Source organism: Candoia aspera, chromosome 7 (assembly GCF_035149785.1).
Source record: "Candoia aspera isolate rCanAsp1 chromosome 7, rCanAsp1.hap2, whole genome shotgun sequence".
Lineage (NCBI taxonomy): Eukaryota > Metazoa > Chordata > Lepidosauria > Squamata > Boidae > Candoia > Candoia aspera.
This window is the reverse complement of record NC_086159.1, coordinates 7,269,917-7,291,550: the sequence shown is the minus strand read 5'-3', so window position 1 is coordinate 7,291,550 and position 21,634 is coordinate 7,269,917. Positions and strand designations below refer to the sequence as shown.

General features: G+C 42.1%; 1 protein-coding gene across 1 annotated transcript in view; it reads right to left on the bottom strand.

The window, feature by feature from the left end:
• Positions 1 to 21,634, bottom strand: part of EXOC4 (exocyst complex component 4) — a 387,317-nt gene that overhangs the window by 321,394 nt on the left and 44,289 nt on the right. Inside the window, exons 4-6 of the mRNA XM_063308928.1 lie at positions 11,637 to 11,821; positions 10,484 to 10,593; positions 4,975 to 5,218 (exon numbers count right to left, since the gene is read on the bottom strand). Of these exons, the coding sequence (XP_063164998.1) occupies positions 4,975 to 5,218; positions 10,484 to 10,593; positions 11,637 to 11,821 (539 nt within the window). The remainder of the gene's footprint in view (positions 1 to 4,974; positions 5,219 to 10,483; positions 10,594 to 11,636; positions 11,822 to 21,634) is intronic.

Genomic DNA, 21,634 nt, shown 5'->3' with positions numbered 1-21,634 from the left:
AAACTGCCTGTTGCAAGACCCTAGAGTGAACATGAGCCTGTCAGCTTAGGATGATGAAAGGTCAGCTTCACTGGAAACCTCCCGTAACTGTCATCAAGCAGCACTCTTTCCCCAATGATGCCACAGAGAAACCAGGGAAACAGATGCTCAATCAGCTCTGCTAAAAGACAAGCTACCCTGGACTCTTTCTCGGTTATTAAATCCTAACTATTTACTCTTGAGTTGATGTTTTGGTTTCCTCTCCTCTCTTCTTCCCATCCTCTTTCTCTTTTATGTCCTATCATTAAGATAGCAAGCCTCTGGGCAGGAGCTAACTTTTTTAACTGGCTGTATTTAAATTACTCTGGGGCCTTTGAGGACAAAGGACAAGGCAACATAATAAAAAGCAATAAAAAGGAAGCCATGTTTGACTCTTCTTTCTCCCTACTTTCTAAGACTCCAGTAAGGAACAGACCCCAGATCAGGTTTGATGATGAACAAGACCGACAACAGAATAGACCCTTAGAAGTCACATCATTGGCACGTGAAGAAGCATTCTTTGGAATCAAATGAGACAGTTGGTTTTTCAGTGTCAATGGCTGCAGTCTGCATCTTAATTCAGACAGTCAGCTCTGCTCCTTTCGCATTTTCCATCTGGAAGGATTCCTTGTCAACCTGCTAGTCATTTGTCCTCAAAAGAATACTAAAACTTCTGAGAGATTATCAGAAGTTATACAGACATTACAATGCAGACAATATACACTATTTAAGAAGCACATAGTAAGATTGGCATAGCATGTGCATGAATTTGGCACAAGCCAAATTATGATCAATGGGTACATCACAAATCATATTTCCTATTCTGAAATTTAATAAAAGGACACATTAAAAAGCAAAGCAACATAGAGACCTTTCTCTTTTCAGTGGTATATTCAATGCTATTGCTTTTTTCTTTTCCAAAATCTGTTCCTGCAATGTTGGACAATTGGAAATATTTCCTTTTAACTATAAACTTTATGTCATGTTACCCATTTCAGTGTTCTGTTAACATTGTAACGTTTCACATGTCATCTTCTGTTCCGTGTTACCTCACCCATGCAGGCTTTTTCCATTCCTCCGCCCTCCGTTGTTTTGAGGGTTTGGAATGTATGTTTGGGTTTGTGCTCCTGCTCAAGGTTACTTTCCCAGGCGCGTGTAACGGTTCCTAGCACCTGGGAGGGGGCATGCACTGACAAGGGATGGGGGCGGAACTTGCTCACAGGCAATGCTTTTAAGTTTGTATTTGGCGCGCTTTTGCTCATTCTCAGCTTTCTCTGTATTTGCATACTATTCCTTTAATAAATCAGTTATCTTTAAGCCCGAGCTTGTGAGACTGAGTATTTGGGATTAGGCAACCATTACATAAAGCTGAGAATCATTTTAACCATCTTCCGCTAGCCCCGTCCAATCGTTGGATAAGAGGGAACGCTAGCGATGACCGAACATCAGCTTCGCGCAAGTGAAGGGAGCGAGGAAGAGCAGGAGGCGGCAAGGATCCGGCCAGCTCTAACCTCGAGAGCGCAAAGAGCGGCACGTCGGGAGATGCGGGATGTCCAATTAGATGAGTTGCTGATATCCATGCAGGAGAGCCTCAGGAGTGAACACAAAACCGTAATGGAAAGAGCACCTGGGAGGGGGTCTCCACAATTATCCTGGGAGCCCGAAATTCCCTCGTCACCGAGGGTGGTGGTAACCAACCAACCCCTGGAAGAGCCGGTCACTCCTGCTCATATGAGAGCATTAGAGGATAAAATGGATCTAATAGTGACAATCCTGAAGGATCTCCCCAGGGGTGCAGAGCCCACCCCGGAAGATTGGGAGGAAGAGCCGTCACAATACCCAAGGCATAGCACCCTGCCACCCAGGGGGAGAAGCAAGACTCGATCAACCCGTCAGGTGGGGGGGCGAGAGGCAAGACCTCCTAGGGATCGGCCACCCATGGGAGCTCAGCGTACGCTGACATTCACGGAACCGCCACAGCCAGCTGAGCCGGTAAGAAACTTCCCACCATTTGGAGTGAAGTTCGATGGGGATCTCCTTCTTTATCACTAATGCTAAGAATTATATGGAGGATTGGGGCCGGAACCTTCGGTCAGAACATGGCAAAATCAATTTTATTGCCAACAAACTGAGAGGGAGGGCAGCTGATTGGTATGTGCAACTGTACCAGACCGAGGCAGCAGAGTTAGAGGACTTCGATGACTTTTTGTGGGCACTTAAACAGCATTTCGAAGACCCTCTAGCCCAAGAAACAGCTAAAAACGCCCTGAGGAAGCTCTACCAAGGGTCCCTCTCAGTTGCCAATTATGCGCTGGAATTTAAAGCGTTATCAGGGAAAGTAGAAGACTGGTCTGAGCCAACTTTAATTGAAATGTTTAAGCAAGGGCTAGAACCAGAAATCCTTCGTTGGGCACAGGAAGAGACGATCCTAAAACGCTATACGGGTGGATCCAGTTGGCAGGCAGCGCAGAAAATGCCCTGCAAACCTATGCCCATACCAAAGAGCTTAGACAATCCCGACTTGCCCGAGGAGCGCGCACGACTGGACTTGCTAGCTGCCCCAAACCAAAAGCCTGGGAAGAGGAAAGGGAACGACGGTTCTCCAAAGGTCAATGCTTGAGATGTGGGAAGGAAGGGCATCGAGCCACGTCGTGCCCCAGACGCCGTCCAGAAGAACGACAGACGAAACCTGCAGTAAAGTCGCCTGCTCTACCACGGAAACTGAAAGCTGCCGTCGCAGAACTGAACCCACCAGAACTACCCTTCGGAGAAGAGGAAGAAGAATTGCAATTTGAACAGCCGGCGGGAAAAGCCTACCACCTGCCCTGAAGGGCGCCCTAGGGCAGGTGGAAGAAACCGGGCGTAACCACGATTCGGTGAGTGGAAACTTCCCTACACTGACTGTAAAAGTTAAACTGGGATCAAAAACCAAAACTGTGGAAGTTTGGGCCATGCTCGACTCAGGCTGCTCCCGTTCCCTTATGCACCCTGATGTCGTAGCGGCTCTGGAACTACCCACGTTTCCTTTGCCAAGACCTATGATTTTCACCCAATTGGATGGAACTACGGCGGGAGGGAAAGCAGTCATTCATTCCACGGGGCTAGTCGCCTTGCAGATGGGATCCCATCAGGAAAAACTGCCCTTTGTTGTAGCTCCAGTGGGGGGTCCTCTGGTTATATTAGGTATGCCTTGGTTTGTACAACAAAATCCTTTTATCAACTGGCTACATAGAACTGTGACTTTTGCGGATGGATTTTACAAGGTACCCGAAAAGGATCTACTGGAAGACATGGAGGGTGGAGGGGTAGCGTATACTACTGTACAAACACTTCAACCGCTTGAGGGACTACCCAGTCAGTATCAGGATCTTGCTGAGGTATTTGGGGAAAAGGAAGCAGATCGCTTGCCACCCCACCGAAAAACGGACTGTGCCATTGAATTCTTACCAAATGTAAAGTTACCTCACCCAAAAATATACCCCATGTCTCCCAAAGAGCTCACTACGCTAAGGGAGTTCATTGACAAAAACCTAGCTAGGGGTTTCATTGAGCCTGCTAACTCCCCGGTGGGAGCCCCTGTCCTATTCAGACCAAAAAAGGATGGGTCATTAAGACTTTGTACGGATTTTCGCGGGCTCAATGCGGTCTCAATATTAAATAAATATCCTTTGCCCCTGATCAAAGATATGTTGTCACATCTGGCCAGAGGCAAAATCTTCTCAAAACTGGATTTGAGAGAAGCCTATTTTCGCATTCGTATAAGGGAAGGGGATGAGTGGAAAACAGCGTTTAACTGTCCTCTTGGGGCTTTCCAATACAAAGTCTTACCCTTTGGTTTATCGGGGGCACCTGGGGTTTTTATGCAACTTATCAATGAGGTCTTGCACGACCACCTATTTAAGGGGGTACTGGTATATTTGGATGTTGTATTAATTTATACTGAAACCATGTCAGAACATATCCACTTGGGGCGTCAGGTGTTGGCTAAATTGAAAAAAGCAGAGTTGTATGCTAAACTATCAAAATGTGCCTTTCATCAGTCACAAATTGATTATCTGGGCTATCGAATTTCCGCTAAGGGCATTGAGATGGACCCTGCAAAAGTGGAAGCTATTGTGGCATGGGAGCCTCCCCGCACCAGGAGACAATTACAAAGTTTCCTCGGATTCGCCAATTTTTATCGGGCATTTGCCCAAAATTTCGCGGAAATCGCCCTCCCCCTTACTGAACTGTTAAAAACCAAAGGACAGGGGGATACGCGACGTTCAAAGAACCCAGGAGCGCTCCTTAAATGGACTCCGACCTGTCAGCAGGCGTTCAAAGCGCTCAAACAAATCTTCACCACAGAGCCAATTTTACAGCATCCAGACCCCTCTAAACCATTCGTGGTACAAGTGGATGCTTCTGATTTTTCCATTGGAGCGCTCTTGCTACAATCTGACCGCTCTGGCACCTTAAAACCCTGTGCTTACCTCTCCCGCAAATTCACCGAAACAGAGAGGAGATGGCATGTTTGGGAAAAAGAAGCTTTTGCTGTAAAAACTGCTTTAGAAACGTGGCGACACTTATTAGAAGGGACTTCCAACCCTTTTGAAGTCTGGACTGACCACAAAAGTCTGGAAGCCCTAAGCACATTTTATTTTAAAAATTTAAAAATTTTATTGCACAAGACTGAAACTCAGTTAAAAATGTAATCCACATGCCAGGTCTAAAACCAAGGGTTATTTCTTCATCCATACTTTGTGTTAACTTGAGTCAGGAAATATTCACCAAGCCACTGTTAGGTTTTGCTGGATACAGTGAGATATTAAACTGCACAAATCATTGGAACACGGGCTAAAAGAGGCATTGATGGAAAAAATAGTGGGGTGGAACACATTTTTTCAAAGAAAAGTAACTGGAAGTTCTATCAGGCCTGCTTTTCACTGTGAGATCCTATTTAACATAAGGTCCTACCTGGGCTGGTTTTCCTGGACTATGTTCTCTCCCCTCTGGTAGCCACCATCTGCCACCTGGGTGGTAGATCTCTTGACAATTTGCTTCAACTCCTGCTCTAAACGATCCTGGATAGCCTTGATTGTCTCTGGAATTTTCTTCAGTTTGGCCAGGCCTTTGATGAGGATGCCCATAAACACAGAGCTGTTCTCCTCAGGATCCAGTTCTAAATCTTCCTTGATTTCCATCAAGCTAACATCTCTTCCTGAAATATAAAAAATGCCAGCCAAAATCACAAAAGAGTTTCTTGAGGCATGCCCAAAGACTTACACATGGCCCATGAGATTGTCTTTTTCCTTCTGTGCTATGTCACAATCTGGCTTTTGGAAGGCTGCTTAGTTTTCAACTTTCCATATAGAAATGCTCTTGAGAAAGGCGCCCGCAAAGAGAAAAGTGCTCTTGGAACAAGATCACAGCATTCTGAACTCTGGACAGAAGCATCTTCCAAACAAGAGGAGAAATAATCACACATTCAGAATAAGGATTGTATACCATCAAGACTAAAAAGATCGTTATTTAGCAGTAATAACCCCCATCCCAATTAAAATGAAACCAAAGGATTGAAGACTGTTCATCCTCTTGCTTTGTACCATCTTGAGTTACTCATAGATCACAATGATGCACTAAGAAATCTTGAAATCCACAGACTAAAAATAAACAATTTTTTTAAAAAACTGCCATGTTCCTTTGAATCCATAATGCAAATGACACAGTTAAATCTGCAACGCTTTTATTATTCCCAGCCAGCAACTTCACTGGCTCGGAGTTCTTTAGAGCCAGATACCATATGATGCCAATTCAGCAAAGCGGCTTAGAATAAGAAGCCCCTTATACTTCCAAGTAAATTGTTCAGTTCTGTTCTATTCCTAGCCAGCCTTCTGAATGGGACTTAAACTCTTCATCATATAGCTTCTCTTATAATTCTCATCCACAACTATCTCTAACCTTTGCAAAGCCATCTCTTGGGCATTTTTTCCTATTCTGTTTATTACTGACATGGATTCCCAGTGGCCAGGGCTGTTTCTTCCTTCTCCAGAGACATAAGAATGGGAGTCCACCTGAGCTGGGTGGCCAATAAATTTAAATAAATAATAATAAAACAATCTGTCTGTCTGTCTTCTGTGGCTTCTGCCTCACCTGTCAATCAGGCAGAGCTGGCATGCTCCAGGTCCCATTCATCAAGCAGCGTCACCTGATGGTACCCAGGAAGGATGCCTTCTCTGTCACAGCACCAGCTCTCTGAAACACCATCCTCCCAGGATATGCCTGGCTCCCACACTGGCTGGGTTCAAAGGAGCTCTGAAAACCCGGTTCTTTCCCCAGGCCTTGGGTCAAAGTGGATGGCAGGTCCTGCATGTTTGATTGCCTTTTAATGGCTGTTTTTCTTCTGGGTTTGGGATACGTTTTAAAATAATTGTATTGTAAGATTGTTTCTACCATGAGTCGTCTAGAATGGTTGTGGAGATAGGTGACCTTATACGTTTCTAAAATAAATCATTAAGTAAATCATCTCTCCTGTATTAAGACTCAGAGTTGGGGGGGGGTCTGAGTTTTTTGCAGTCATACTAAGATAAAAGGGCAGGCCTGCAAGATTTCCTAAACATCCCAGATAATTTTATCTGGGGACCAGAGCCTAAATAAAAATGGATGGTCTGCTTCCATCCCCAGAGTCCTACATAGAAGCTTTGAGTTTCACTGTTCCCTCTCTGTCTTCCCTGGTATTTTGGTGTCTCTTCTCCACTGGCCTTCCAGTTGTCTTCCTGCCTTTTCCTAACTCCTCCCTCCCCCCCCCTCCCACTCCTCCTCCATCTTTTCTTTATGGTGTTTGTCCTTTTTTGTACTGCAGGCTCAGATGCTCTTCTTCCTACTCCTTAACCCAGCATGGCAGCTGGCTAGGACTTCAGGCTGGCTGTTGGAGAAGTGTCCCCTCTTCTGCATATCCCACTCAAGCTGCAATTGCTTGCCTCCACCTTTCTAGCTTGTCTTCCCTCAGTGAGGAAGCCATGTCAAATGACACTTGGTCCATATCAGGAAACAGAATGGTGGTAAGGTAACCCTCGGTAACTTCCGATATTCCCATTTTGCTGCATTGACCGTGATTTAAAAAAAAAAGGGGGGGGTCATTTCAGTCCTTGATTCAGCCTTTGAACTTCTGACTGCAACAAGTCCAGATTTGGTCATTTCCAGATGTGAGTATGGGAGCAAGCTTCAAGTACTCGTTCAAACTGTTTCTTGTAAGCCACTCAGAGTGACAAAGATAATTGAAATGAAGTAAATCTTGTAAAAAGGTCAGCGGCGGTCACAGTTCTGAACTGAAGGATATTACAGGAACATTTTCATCAACTGGAGTTGACATGCTATTTCCTAACAGCACACCTGGCAGTCAAAAGTTGCAAACCCAAGCTCCGCCCCCCCCTTTTGTTGCATCTAAAGCCTCACCTGTCCCTTAATGGCCCTTGCCAAAGCCATGATAGAGGAAGTGGAAATGCTGTTAGCTGAGAAACAATCATCACTACAGCCCTTAGAATCCCAACTTCCTGTCACCCAATCTGTCCTTTTTATTCTCTCTCATCCCAAATCCCCTGCCAAATGCTTCATCCCCACAAAAACTTTTACAGCAGGTTGGAGAAATAATGGCACCACAGAATCTAGGTAACTTCTACAAATTAAACCAGCATCTTCCAGCCTCAGCACAAGCTAGTGCAGGACGAAATCAGTTCTGAAAAATACATGGCGATATCAAAAGAAAAACTGAACCCAGGGGTATTTATAGCAACCCCTGAAATTTTGTTTAAGGTCTCTCCTAATTAACTTACAATTTCCCCGTCCTTTCCCATTTTGATGCTATGTCACATAAAAATAGATTTCCTAGTTCAACGGCAGCTAATCCTCACAAGGAAGTATTTAAGAAGAAAGACTTTGCAGAACGATGAGTAAACAAATCAACACCAGAATTTATCACCTAAGAAACACACACTTGGGTCATTTGGTCATTTTTTCTTTCATAGTCACGTGGGCGAATAATTTTGCTACTATTTATGGGAATGTACTTCACAAGCTTTTAACAGGCAGCCAATACAATTTTATGCTGTAGTCTACGTGTTTTATGTGTACCCAGATTATGCCCTGCTTCTACTGGATCTTTTTATCTTAAAGGACTGTGGTTCATGGGGCCCAATGCTCTGTTTGGAAAGTTCTCAAAAACCCTTTGCCAGCATAGCTTCCCACAGGCCATAATCCACTGTTAAGATGCAACAACAGGGAATGCTTCAAAGTTTCTTCATAAGTTCCTGCCCTAATAAATTCCTAACTGAACACAAATCCTGTTGGGATCTGATGGAGCAGGAAATCAGAAAAGAAATCTTGAAAATTGTAGTAGGTGCCTCACTAAAAACAAATCAGTGTAAACAGTAAAAATCCAGACTAGAGATTAACAAGCAAAGAACTGAAAATGCTTTAGTACAGTTCTATGTTGCTGCTGCCTTTAGAATGCTCTACATAATTCTGACCATCCTCTTTATAAAAGAGGCAGAAAAGGGCAACTGGTGAACAAAAGGAAGGGCTAAAGCATTTGGGTCTTTTGAAGGAGCATTATAGAGGTTTATAAAACGATGAATAGTGCACATGGAAAATTAATTTTCTTCCTCTCTCACAGAAGAATTTAGAATTAAAAAATAAAAACTTACTGGCATTTACAACCCCCCCCCCAAGTCCTTCACACAACATGTAACTCATTTATAAAAATTCACTGCCACTCATTGAGATGTAATCAGTAACACGGCATTAACAAGGGATTAGGGAACCTGCCAGGGGAAGTGTGGTCTTGTCTATTAATGGTTATTTAGCCAGGAAAGCTGAATGAAAGCAGTAGTCTCAGAAGTGAAATTTCTCCAACTATATCAGACAGGTGTTACCTTTGACTGCTGCTGTGGGCTTGTTTAAGGTGTCTAGTTTGGTGTGGCTTGGGACAAAACCTTTGGATTGTCCCAACAGGATAGATTTTTATATACATTATAACTTGTGCTATGAAGCCTCCACCAGCTTTGAAGACAGGCACTGCCAAAAACTGATAGCAAACGACGAGCAGCGTCACAGAATAACACCCACAGTCCAACAGTGGACTTCCAGTTCTCCCATTGTCCCAGCCTCTGCTCTGCGTCCACAGATGAACCGAACGTGTCTTCTTTGAACCTGAAGGGCTACCTATGCAATATAACTCATGATCTTGAAAATGGATTAAATCCCAGCGCAAGGAACAGGGATCTACCAATACAGTGCATAGCTGGAACTTCAGTGCAAACGAACAGCTAGGAAAACCATTAGAAACGGAAACATTTTTCTAGGATGGGCCGGGAGTACTTCTTTCAAAATGGTGAAAATAAGGCTTGAAGTTGTGCTGAGGCTGAATATCATTTTCATAAGTTTTCATAAGGTGGTGATATGGGGGAAAAATTGGATATATTGAGCAATGTGAAGCCAAGTAGTCTAGCTGTGCTATGGCATTGCACAAAGAAGTATATCTACAGTAGAATATAAACCTATAGTAGTTTTACTATAGACAGATTTCCATGTATATTTCACTGAGCACACCTACAAAAGACCATGAGCTACTCAGAAGGTGTTCATGCTAATGATGTCATGTAAGGAAAACTAGCTTTCTGCTCCTTTCAATCTTTTCAGTGTCACAGATGGAAAGATATTTATTAGTTAGTTTTATTCTTTGTATTACAGGTAGTCCTTGCTTAACAACCATTCATTTAGCAACCTTTCAGACTTATGACAGTGCTAAAACCAGATTTGGGACCAGTCCTCGCACTAATGACTGTCACAGCATCCTGTAGTCACATGACCGCCATTTTCAACCTTCCCAGCTGGCTTCCAGCAAGCAAAATAGATGGGGAACTGCATGATTCACTTACTGGCCAAGGTCATGAATCGGGTCAAATTCACTTCACGATTGCATTGCTTAGTGACTAAGTTCCATTCCCAGTTGTGGTCATTAAGCGAGGATTACCTGTAGATTATTCTTTGAAGAGTAGGGTGAGGTGTCTTGTGGTTTTTACTGTGGCTTTTAAAATTTGATTGTATATTTCCATTCTTGTAAGCTGCCAGGAGTCTTGTTAAGATTACACATCCAAATTCAATAAATAAACAAACAAACCTACAATTAATAATGGGCTGAAATTCTGATACACATGAAGATATTCTTGTTGCAGATCCAGTCTGAGCACAACCCTGCAAGAACAATTAACTGTGTAAAACTAATCGATGCACGTCCGCGCACCTTCTCTCCCTCTTACACACAAACATACTTGTAATCTCATTTACTCCAGCTAAAGTCATATCTGAACCTGAAGCTTCCTCTTTCCTAAAGTAGTCTTCAAAAAGGCATTCATCTAGTATGTGAAAGACACCTACAGACATTCGGAAAAAGAGTATAACCAATAGCTATGATTACTTTATCACTCACCACTGGAATTTCCTGTAGTACTATATTGAGAGGAGTCAAGAAACTTGCGAGGAGTGGACAAGTTAGTTACATCGAGAAGAGGCATAGCAGAAGCATCCTTCACATGTGAACTGCAATGAAAAGAAATTAAACTTAACTATTGCAAGCTTTGATAGAACTCCTGCAGGCATTATCAAACAGCAGAAATGTAAATGAGAAGATTAAAGTTTCTATAATATGGCAGCAAAGGAGATACTTCACCCTCACATAATTCACCTCAGCTCTCAACATCACAGTGGGAATTATGTGAGGATGAAGTACGTACAAAGCTTCATTGTCTCGGGTCTATGTCCAGATCTAACCTCACCTAAAGGATCACAAAGCATAATTCACAAGGGGTGCTGCCTCCAACTTCAAACTCTTCCCAGTCCTGATACCACCAACCTGATCTCCTGAACTTCAACTACCAGTGTTGAAGGAATTGTAATCGCAACATATCCAACATGTGAAACATATTTTAAAAATGGAGATGTATTATTCTGATTTTTGCTCACAGTTCTGATCTACTCCTACTATAATGTATCACACAGAAGACTAAGTCATGTCCTCTAGAGCTGGCACAGAATAATTCCTAAACTGCTAAAAACTATCTATTAGTAAGATATTTTGACAATGAAACCGATTACCCATGGACATGGTGGGTTTCCCTCCACTGGATGTGTTTTAGCAGAAGCTAAATAACTCTCTGTTGCAAGCTATTAACTTGAATATCTAGATGGAGCAGCGAGTTGGACTTGATGGCCCTAACAACCCTTCCAACTCTATGACTGTATGATTTGATAACCTTAAAACAATATAAAATAATTTCTAGAAGGCTTTTGTATCTAAAAACTGGACAAAGTTCTGTAAGTACATGGCTAGCCATCAAAGTAGTGGTCATCAGGATAACTGCAGTTACCCAAAATGCCTTCCAGTGTGGACTCTTGAAAGGGGAAGACAAAGTAATAATAGTTTATTTGTTCCCTAGAACACTGAATGCTTTTCTCAGGGTTGAATTGGTTTATACAGCTCTTTCCAAATTTCATTTTGCTTGTTGCTAGAGTAAGGCCTGCTTTCCTGCATTAATGGAGTTGCAATTACGAGATGAGTAGCTAAATAAATAAATAAGGCTGACCTTATTCTCCCTTTTTCTTTGTTCCGTTGTCCAACCTTACTGGTAGACTTGATGTAAAGATGACGGTGGAGTTCATCTATTAGAACTAAGTGCATATTCATCTTTTTACTGTGAAGCTCCAGCCTGAGGTCACTTAGTCCCTCTACCTGAAGGAGAGGTCCCTCCAGCGAAACTACTGCCGATACCTTTGAACGAAAAGGTTGATAAGTTTTAGGTATTTCCCAAAGTCATTACAGGCAATTATACATTTAGTATAAGATTCACGTAGATCAAATTATGACGACAGCCTCATCAAACAGCATGACATATTCCTGTGTAACAAAAAAGACAGTCTTTGTCCCAAGAAGTTGGTGACAGAAGGGGTGAACAATGGAAGGAGAGTGAAAGGAAGGCTATGCATTCAGCCATATGCAATGAGGACTAAGGAATTCAGTCAACACCTTCACAGAAGAAATTGATTTGAGGAATACTCCTCTGATATTATTAATTAATTAATTAATTAATTATTCAAATTGAATTACCTCCCATCTCCCCCAAAAGAGGGACTCTGGGCGGTTTACAATAAAATCAAACTCTAATCAGAAATGTTAAAATCTCATAAAACCGGACCCATTACAATTATTATAAAATGCAATAAATAAATGTAAAATCCAAGAGAGTGTAAAATTCCAAGCTGGTGGGAGGGGCTCTAGGGTGCAAGCCACCCCCAAGAATGGTTACCCACTTTCCCGCCCCAGCTGAGACAGCAGAACCAAGTCTTCAGGGCCTTCCGGAAGGTCAGGAGTGAAGGGGCCTGCCTCACCTCTGGGGGCAAGATGTTCCATAGGGCCACTACAGAGAAGGCCCATTCCCTGGACCCCGCCAGATGGAATTCTCTTACGGACGGGGTCCGTAACATGCCCTCTCTGGATGATCGGGTGGGGCGGACCAATATAATGGGGATGAGACGGTCCCTCAGGTAATATTAGTCTAGGTTTCTCTGCATTAACATCTATTAAATTAGCAATCCCTAGAAACATTACTGCTCTGACCACAGGGCAGTTTAACTGTCAACCAAAGGCCTCAAAACTCAAAAGGGATTTCCTTGCCAGCTATAACCCTGGGATTTCTAAATATTTGAATTATTTGGTTGCCACTGAGCCAGGTTCAACTCCAATGCATTAAAAGATCTGGCACAGAGGACAAACGGGTGGCTACTGTAACACTACCAATTTACATGTCACACAGTGTTTAAGGTGACCTTCTAGAGGACTTAATAAAACTTAGATATGATAAATATTTCAGCAGTTCTGTTTATCAGTTCGCTATTACTGTGCAGCAGTGCAAATGCTTCATCACAACTCAGTTAAAGCAGAGATGACTGGCAACAAAAAAAGAGTATCTCGTTTTGCAGGAATTCAGTGTGGCTGCCTTAAAAAAAGAGGAGGTAAACAGAGAGGCTAAACAGCTTGCAGCAAATTAAACAATATTTCATTTAATAATGAGGAGTAAACTTCATTATGGCATATGGTTTTAAGTTCACCACCAGTCTTGTCTCATCAATGACAGAGAGAGCTACTCATTTCTTTAATTAAAAGAGGGAAGTGCTCTTTGAGTTCAAATCTACCATTTAGCTGTGCCCTTCTTAGCACAGGTTCTTGTCCTCTGTTGCAGAAGTATTGGAACAGCATACTCAGTCCAATTTAATTTAAGAATAAGCATGAAGATATGGGGAAAACAAAATGAGAGCCTCTGGAACAGCCTTTCCCAACAAGGTGTCTTCCAGATGTGTTGGGACTTCAACTGCCAGCCCCAAACATCTGGAGCACAGCAGGCTGGGGAAGTCTGTTCTAAAAGATGATAATTAAAAGGGAACTGAGATTTCCAGGTCTCCTAAGCTCCCTACAAAAGTTTTTTAAAAATGTACAGAGACCCTTTTTCATTCTTTCCAAAGGACTTTACAATTTGGTTTTCTTGTTTTTTTTTTCTGGCTATCCACAAGGACTGAACTATTACATCAGCATAAAGCTCTCAAGACAGACCTGAGAAAAAGTAAACAAAGGCGTCTATCATTTACTGGGTATTAAGGGGAGTGAAGAGGCCTATGGAGTTTTAATGTTCTTTGGCAAAAACCATAGCCATCTTTTTCTTTAAAAATTGCCTCTGTGACACTTCATATTTGCAGAGACACATGCTGGGGAGTTGCAGCCTTGGTAATGATGTTTTTAGAGCGATTGAATTCTTCAGATAAACAGCATAGCCACCATGCAACACTACACCAGCTCAGAGCTGCTCAAGAGCCACAGCCAGTGCCAGGCTTCAGCAAACCCTATTTAAACACCCCGCTTCTGCCCAACATTTCGTTCTCTATTACTGCCCATTATCAACAAAAACATCTCTAAAGCAAAGTAATTCTACTGAAGAAGCTGCTTTTATGGCTCAGAAACAAAGCCAGGTCCACTTGGGAAGTGAGGCTCCCAAACTGAAGTTGACCAGTTTAGATTCATCTTTAAACATGGCAGTTACTGAAGCTTTCAGTATTTCCATTTAAAACTGTCATAAAATCCTATAGACTTGTAAGAGTCTACTCTTCCCAGACACCGCACTGTGAACTCATGACTATTTATGTCTTTTCGTGAGTTTATCAAGGTCCAGCAATTGGCTGAACACTCGACTTCAGTTCCTAATTCCACACTATCTGATGCAATGCAGCCATATCAACGTCCATCAGGGGAATCAACGCCAGACCTGAAGACTCATCTACATATGCATGAACATGCCTGAGATGTATGAAGTATCAAGGCCCTGCTCGGCCTCCTTGTTAGAAAGATGGGGATGAAGGATGGGGTCTTAGAGCCTTAAAACTCTCCCCCAGAAAATGGATACAACCTCCTCCTTGGAAAATTATTAAGTTAAAAACAGTGTAATTTTGTTCATTTTGCATTGATTGCTAGGATGCATGAATTGACACCCCCTCCCTTCCATGGGGTATTGTAGCTTTAACTGGATGGTTATATTTTATTGTTTACATTATGAGAATTTTGTCCAACACTTTGATTCATTCATTTTATTTATACAGTGTGGCCAACTTCAAAAACTTTAGACCATTTACAGGAACAAATCAAAACAACAAACTATCCACAATCATCCACAAATAAGGCTAATAAAATATCAATAAAGAAGGCAAATAGAAAGAAGCATCCTATGCAAACAGCCCAATACCACCATCAGACACCAAATGTTCTCCAAGATGGGATGTTTTTCATGGCCTTCCGAACAGCCAACTGGTACAGACATGAGTGATATTCAGACTGCACCAAGAGATCAGACTCATGAAGTAGATAAGGGAATGGAAAGACCTGGAAACAACAGGCTGGTGAATGGAAAAATACAACCTGCTGCACAAATGAGAGCCAGAAGGTGATAGAGATTGTCTCAGGATGACGATCTCATTATGTTGCAAATGCTGATCACCAATTCGGTAATGAAGACCCAAAGAACAAAGATGGTGGATTGTCTGTATTCCATAGAAAAGACTACAGGCACAGCTATGGGTTTCAAACATTGTCAGAATTACAGTAGGTACCATATGTGAGATACCTACCGGCAACAACCTGCAGATGCTAATAACTTACATGAGACATTCAGAGTCTTCTTGTTGAAGTATTAAAGAGATTTCATTTATCCCCATTTCAGAAAAAAAAAGGGGGCGGGAGGCAAAAAGATTCTCATAGCTCAGTGATGGGCAGCCTTTAATTTACAAACCTTTTCAGGTATCAACAAAATATGTATTCCTTTATTCAGTGCAAAAGTGAACAAAACTTACTTCCAGCAATCAACAGAAGAGTCCTAGTCTAAATCTGCAGCATCAAAACAATAAAAAGAGTTGAGATCATTATCTCCCTTTCTCCATTTCTAAAATGAAAAATGCCAGTACTGGAAATTCATCCCAAATCCCAGTAGTCAAGTACTTTCCAAGTGAGATGCGCTACTGAGCATGTAATATTACTTTGTGTGGGAACAAAAGTGTCAGGTGAAATGTTCTTTAGGATTAGAGGAATGCATGTCATGAGGTTAAAACATTTCCCAACTGCAGTATACAGACAGCTTTAAAAAGGGAAGGAAGAAGACACCTTTTCCCTTTCTTGTCTTCATAAGCTCTACCATTCCTGCCACCACATATAGTAAGAAGAGATTTGAGCATGGGAGACCTTTAGCCATTTAATACTATATTCAATACTGGAAAGTTTCAAGAGGAGAAAAAAAGCAAAGATAACAGGATTTTATTTTGTTTCATTTCACCAACTCCTGAAACTTCCCTCCCTCATCCCCCCATGAGACTCAACTATCCTGCAAAAGGGGTCAGCAAGGAAAAAACAATGCTCTGATGCTGCCACATAACAGCAAACATATGAAATGTTTCACCATAGGGAAAGGGGTACTTGAACAAATACCTAATTCCTTTGCTTTGCATCTTAGGGCCACAAAAGTTCTAGTTGTGGTAATCCATGCTGAGGGCTATTTAACTACAGGATAGAAAAGTTGGCCAAGAATGTATTTTCTAAAACTGAATTCCCATCAGAAACAATGGAAACATTTAAACATATTTTTTGCAGACTTTGCCTGCAAAAATAGCTTAGAAAACAGCAAATAATTCCTTCATCATAGCCCATCAACAACCTAACAATAGCAAAAACATATTTTTCTTTATTAACTGAGACTTCTTTCTAAATCACAAGCACAGTGTATGCTTCAGTATTTGGCAACTTATCTGTGAAGCCCAACAAATAAAGCAATATAGATTTTGCATTTAGCGTAAAACCTGTAAGTTCAAGAACAGTGTATAAGACTATTATTTGTGTAATGCGCAGAACATACACAAAAGCTCAAGAAATTAACAACGCTATACCAATACTACATTGCCAGTACATACATTCACGTTGTTGGAGTATGATTGGTTCCAAGCTCAGAACAAAACAGGCATTCCATGGTTTAAACACTCAGAATGGCCTTTCTACGCTCAGAATATTTTAAACTCATAAACATTTTGTACATACTGCTCCAGAGGTCTTGTCTTTACTACTGGAACCGTCCTTTCAGAGAACTGGGGGGAAATGTAACAGTTCGTCATGGGTATTCACAGATTTTAAGTCACATTCCTTTGTTGCTGAGAAGCAAGACGGATAATGGGGAGGAAACTGTGATTGTGGCAAGTCCATAACCATTTTAAAAACTAGTTATTTTGTATAAGTATCTGCTGATACAGAAGATGGAGTCTCTGAAATTCTTCAAATCCCCAAAGAGAATAATCAGAAAGACAAACAAGGGAGCGTATGATCTTAGACTGCACTATCAGCCAGACTGATCCTCCTATACTCTTTTGAAAGTTGACCCATATAAAATGCAACTGGGAAATTAATCTTATACTCTAAATACTTATATTATCTCAGAAGAAGCCAGGCACCCATTTAGAATTTCCATGACCCACCAAAAATGAGTAGCATCTAAACTTAAACGTTGCAAAGACTGGAGTTAAAACAGTCTGTTTTTAATCCGGTCAATCGTGTCTGATTCTCAGAGACTGCCTGGACCAGACCCTGCAGTTTTCTTGGCAAGGTTTTTCAGAAGTAGTTTGCCATTGCCTCCTTCCTAGGGCTTAGAGAGAGCAACTGGCCCACAGTCAGCCAGCTGGCTTTGTGCCTTAAGGCAGGACTAGAACTCCCGGTCTCCTGGTTTCTAGCCTGGTGCTTTGACCGCTAACCAGACTGGCTCTCACTAAATAAATAAAATAAAGGGCAAACAAAAAGTTTAGAATTACAGGAAGGTAGTCACCCAGCTTTAAATAATCTTTCAGAGCAGTTAGTACAGGGAAATGAATGATATATCCCATTTAAACACCAAACACATAAATAATTAGATAGGTGGCTGGCCGATTCCTGCTGCTCCTTCTCCCAACACATACATAAATCAGATAAATTCAACATGGGATGGGGTATGAAATAAACACTGGCTGCAGTGTTTATTTTGAAAGTAGCTACAACAGCTCTGATCTCTATTATCTCCATTTTCTTTTCTAGCCTCAGGGTCAGTTGCCAAGATTGTTTTTGGAGTGTTATGAGCATTCTAGCCATCTGGAGATTTTAAACTGAATAGTGAAGATCTAAGACAGGTCTATGCACAACTGAGAAGAACAGATCCAGCAGAGCATGGCACTAGCGGTGTGTAAATTATAAGAGGGTATGCAAGAGAGGTCAAGCAGTTTCACTGAGTGAGAGAAGAGTGAAGGAAGCGTGGCTACAAAAGAGACAGTACACTCAAAAATGCACATTTGAAAAGATCTGTGGGTATCCCTCTGCATGCTTAAAAGAAGCTCTTCCTTATCCCAACAGTGGATGAGATTTGGAAGAAGTCAGGTACTCTCGTCCCTGGGACGAAGTACTGGAATCACTGTCTGGATAATGTTTTCCTTACAGAACAGCCTAAACTGAAAGACAGGCGGACACCCAGAGGTGATCCGTTTTATCATCCAGAGGAGTGTTTCTCAACCTTGTCAACTTTAAGATGTGTGGACCTCAACTCCCAGCATTCCCCAATGCTGGCTGGGGAATTCTGGAAGTTGAAGTCCACACATTTTACAGTTGACACGGTTCAGAAACACTGATCTAGAGCAATCAACTTAGAGAACCTTCCTTCTAAGTCCAATATGTACATCACTTTACTCAAACTTGGTTGTACTGAGGATTATGAAGATTGCATTCTTCCATATGCAAGACTTAAAAAAAACCAGTAAAAACATACAGGCACTATATAGGGAAGAGCGGTATTCACGATTTATGCAATCCAGCTACTATAATTTCTTCTGCTTCCTTTGCATATTTAAAAAAACTATGTACTTTTACATTTTAAAAGGTCATCTGCTTTGATCTGGCAGACTTTTGTAAGTGTTCTTCCATTAACCTCAAGATCAGGAGCATTTCCTATCCCTTCATAGGAGTTTCATTAGTTTACTAGAGACAAATTATATGCCTATAAATCAGGGTTTGAGAAACCATCAGAACAATATCACAGTGCCAGAAAATGCTAGTTTGGTGTTGCACTTGAAGAGAAATTGAAAAAGCTACAAATGAGATGTCTGAAAACAGAATCCTTAACAAATTAACCTCATCACAACTTCTCTCAAACGTCCCTGTGGTGGAACATGGCTTTTCATTCATTTATTGTCCTTATCAGTGATGCCAGCTAGATGCCTGACATCCTCCTGCTCAACTAAAGGGCAAGCCATCTGAATTACATACCAATCCCACTACTTCTGGAAGTCCCACAATAGCTGGGTCTTTCCTAAGGTCCCAACAGAAACCAGGCTCTGCATTTTCCAGCACTAAAAATACCACAAAACTTTTTTTTATGGGGAACTTCAGAATATTATAACCACACTAATATCTGCTGCTCTGTCTTTATTACAGAGCAGAAGGAGTCTCCAGCAGCGTTGTCATGCTGGCAATAATGTTCTTCCTTCAGATGATTTAATTTTTACCCAAAGAGATTCAAACTCATGGACCATAATGGAAGGTTAAACACTGAAAAAACAACCCAGCCAGCCTCATTATTTAGTTGAGTCCCCTAAGATAGAACAGAACTTGATGTGCATCCAGGCACAACTTTAACAGGTACCTCAAGCCAGGTTAAGACTTCAGAAGTCCTGCTGCATCAGAACATACAATTGATTATAATCTTGTATTTCTTTAGCTCTGGTAAGGAAATCCAAGAGGGATGGCTTGGTAGATTCTCATGTGAAGATATATCCCCTCCCCTCTTCAGATTAAAAGCCAAGAAGGAGCTTACTGGTGTCTTCCTGAGAAAGGAACAGCTGGTCACTGAGAAAGAGAAGAAACCCGTCAGAGGAACGCGGGAAAGAAAGGATCGGTCACAAGCAGTTTTCTAAGTGCAGAAGGCAAACCGAGGGTGTTAGCTAATTTTCTTTTATTATGGAGGTGTTCAAAGCCTTGTCCACAGCTATTTTCCTTTGAGGCTAAATCTCCATTTTGGATGAGTCTAACCACTGGTCCTTTGTTCCCCCAAACTCTTTGAATCCAGTCATTCTTCTCTAAGCTCAGCACTCATCCGCTTTTGTTGCTGAATGTCTTAACAAACTAAATACCATTTTGAACAGACCCTTTTGGTGCCACTTTATGTCTTGGGTTGTAATGCCATAACGGGCCTCAGGTGGCCTAGGCTTTGCAAATCCCTTCCAGCTGCTGGGATAAAACTACCTTTGTGCTTCCTTTTGTTCAGCCTAAAGAGAAAGGCGCCACTCTTTTTCTAGCCTTGCTCTGACATCCCTGATTAAGGAAAGGAAAGGAAAAGAAAAGAAGGCAGGAGCAGTAATATCGGGAAAAGTAACACCTGCTACACTCGCTCTGGGCTATCCTGGTGGGGGTGAGGCAGGACTGGTGGATGCCCCATACACCGCCCTTGCCTCCAAAAAGGAAGTACACACAGATGATTCCTCTTCCCCAGCTGTGGCTGAAAGGAGGGTGCGTGGACCAGAAATCATACCAGGAAAGAAAACCCCTTACTAAACCTTGCATGAAAACCATAAACAGGTAGCAGTACAGGTCCTCCTCAATTAGCGACCACAATTGGGACCGGAATTTCAGTTGCTAAGCGAAGTGGTCATTAAGCGAATCCAACCTGATTTTACGACCTTTTTTGCGGCAGTTGTTAAGTGAATCACTGTGGGCATTAAGAGAACCATGTGGTCATTAAGCAAATCACATGGTTCCCCATTGACTTTGCTTGCCAGAAGCCAGCCGGGAAGGCCAAAAATAGCGATGTGTTCCATAGTGAGCATGGAACGCGGCAACAGTCATAAATGTGAACTGGTTCCAAAGCGCCCAAATTGTGATCACGTGACCACGGGGACCCTGCAACGGTCATAAGTGTGAGATCCGGTTGTAAGTCAGAACCATCACTAAACAAATGGTTAAGTGAGGACTACCTCTAACCCTATGATTTATTCTATAACTAAACCAAAGCCCTGCATCGCTCTCTCGGCACCTCTAGCTGGTTCCATACTAAAGCTGGTACATTTTTCAGAAACTCTTACTATATAGAAAAGAACAAAAATGCTAACAACCACTACTTCACCACCTTCATTACCACCCATTCGTATTTAATAAACGTTCATCAGTCTAAACGAATGGTTGTTATTAGTTGAGCTAACAAGCAAATGATAATACTCTGGAGAGACCAGTGCTTGTTGATGCATTAACCAAAAGAAGAGCAGGGCGGGGGTCAAGCACGTGCCAACGCAAACAAAACCAGCGCAACAGAATGCCTCGGATAATGGAATTCACCAGATTAAACAGGAAAAGATGAAGTTATTGATAAGTACATCAAAGGCGATACGATGTTACAACCGGGAGAGGCAGGAATCCTCCATTCATGCTCTTCTGCTTCCAAATACCTTTCTGCCTCGGCCTTTGCAATTAACAAAACAAAATGTGAACAGAATCAGAAAATTGGATTAAAGGCAATAGTAGTATTGGCTGGGTGTTCCTAATCTATTTTGCAGGGCATGCTCAGAAGCGATCTCTCGTCATTCCACCTTTGAACACAAAGCGTGTTCTTTGCTGCTTTACAGTAAAATAAACTAAATAACATAAATGACAGCTTTTCCCATTCTCCACATTTTCAGGGGAAAAAGTGTCCCTCTAAAGCAGTGTTTCTCAACCTCGGCCACTTGAAGACGTGTGGACTTCAACTCCCAGAATTCCCCAGCCAGCCCTGCTGCAGCAAAAGCGAGGGATGAAGACCAACTTCCAGACTATTGGGTCACTCGGACATAGCCAAACTGAAGTTCCCCTACAACAGAATTTCACCCTGCTAAACTGAATGCTGCTTCCAGATGATTTTTGTTGCAAGGCACAGTGGGGAGGTGACTGAGACCAAACTGGTTATACGAGTGCTTTAGGTCCCTTTCAATGGCCCTCTAGTATTTATTATTGGACTCCTAACAT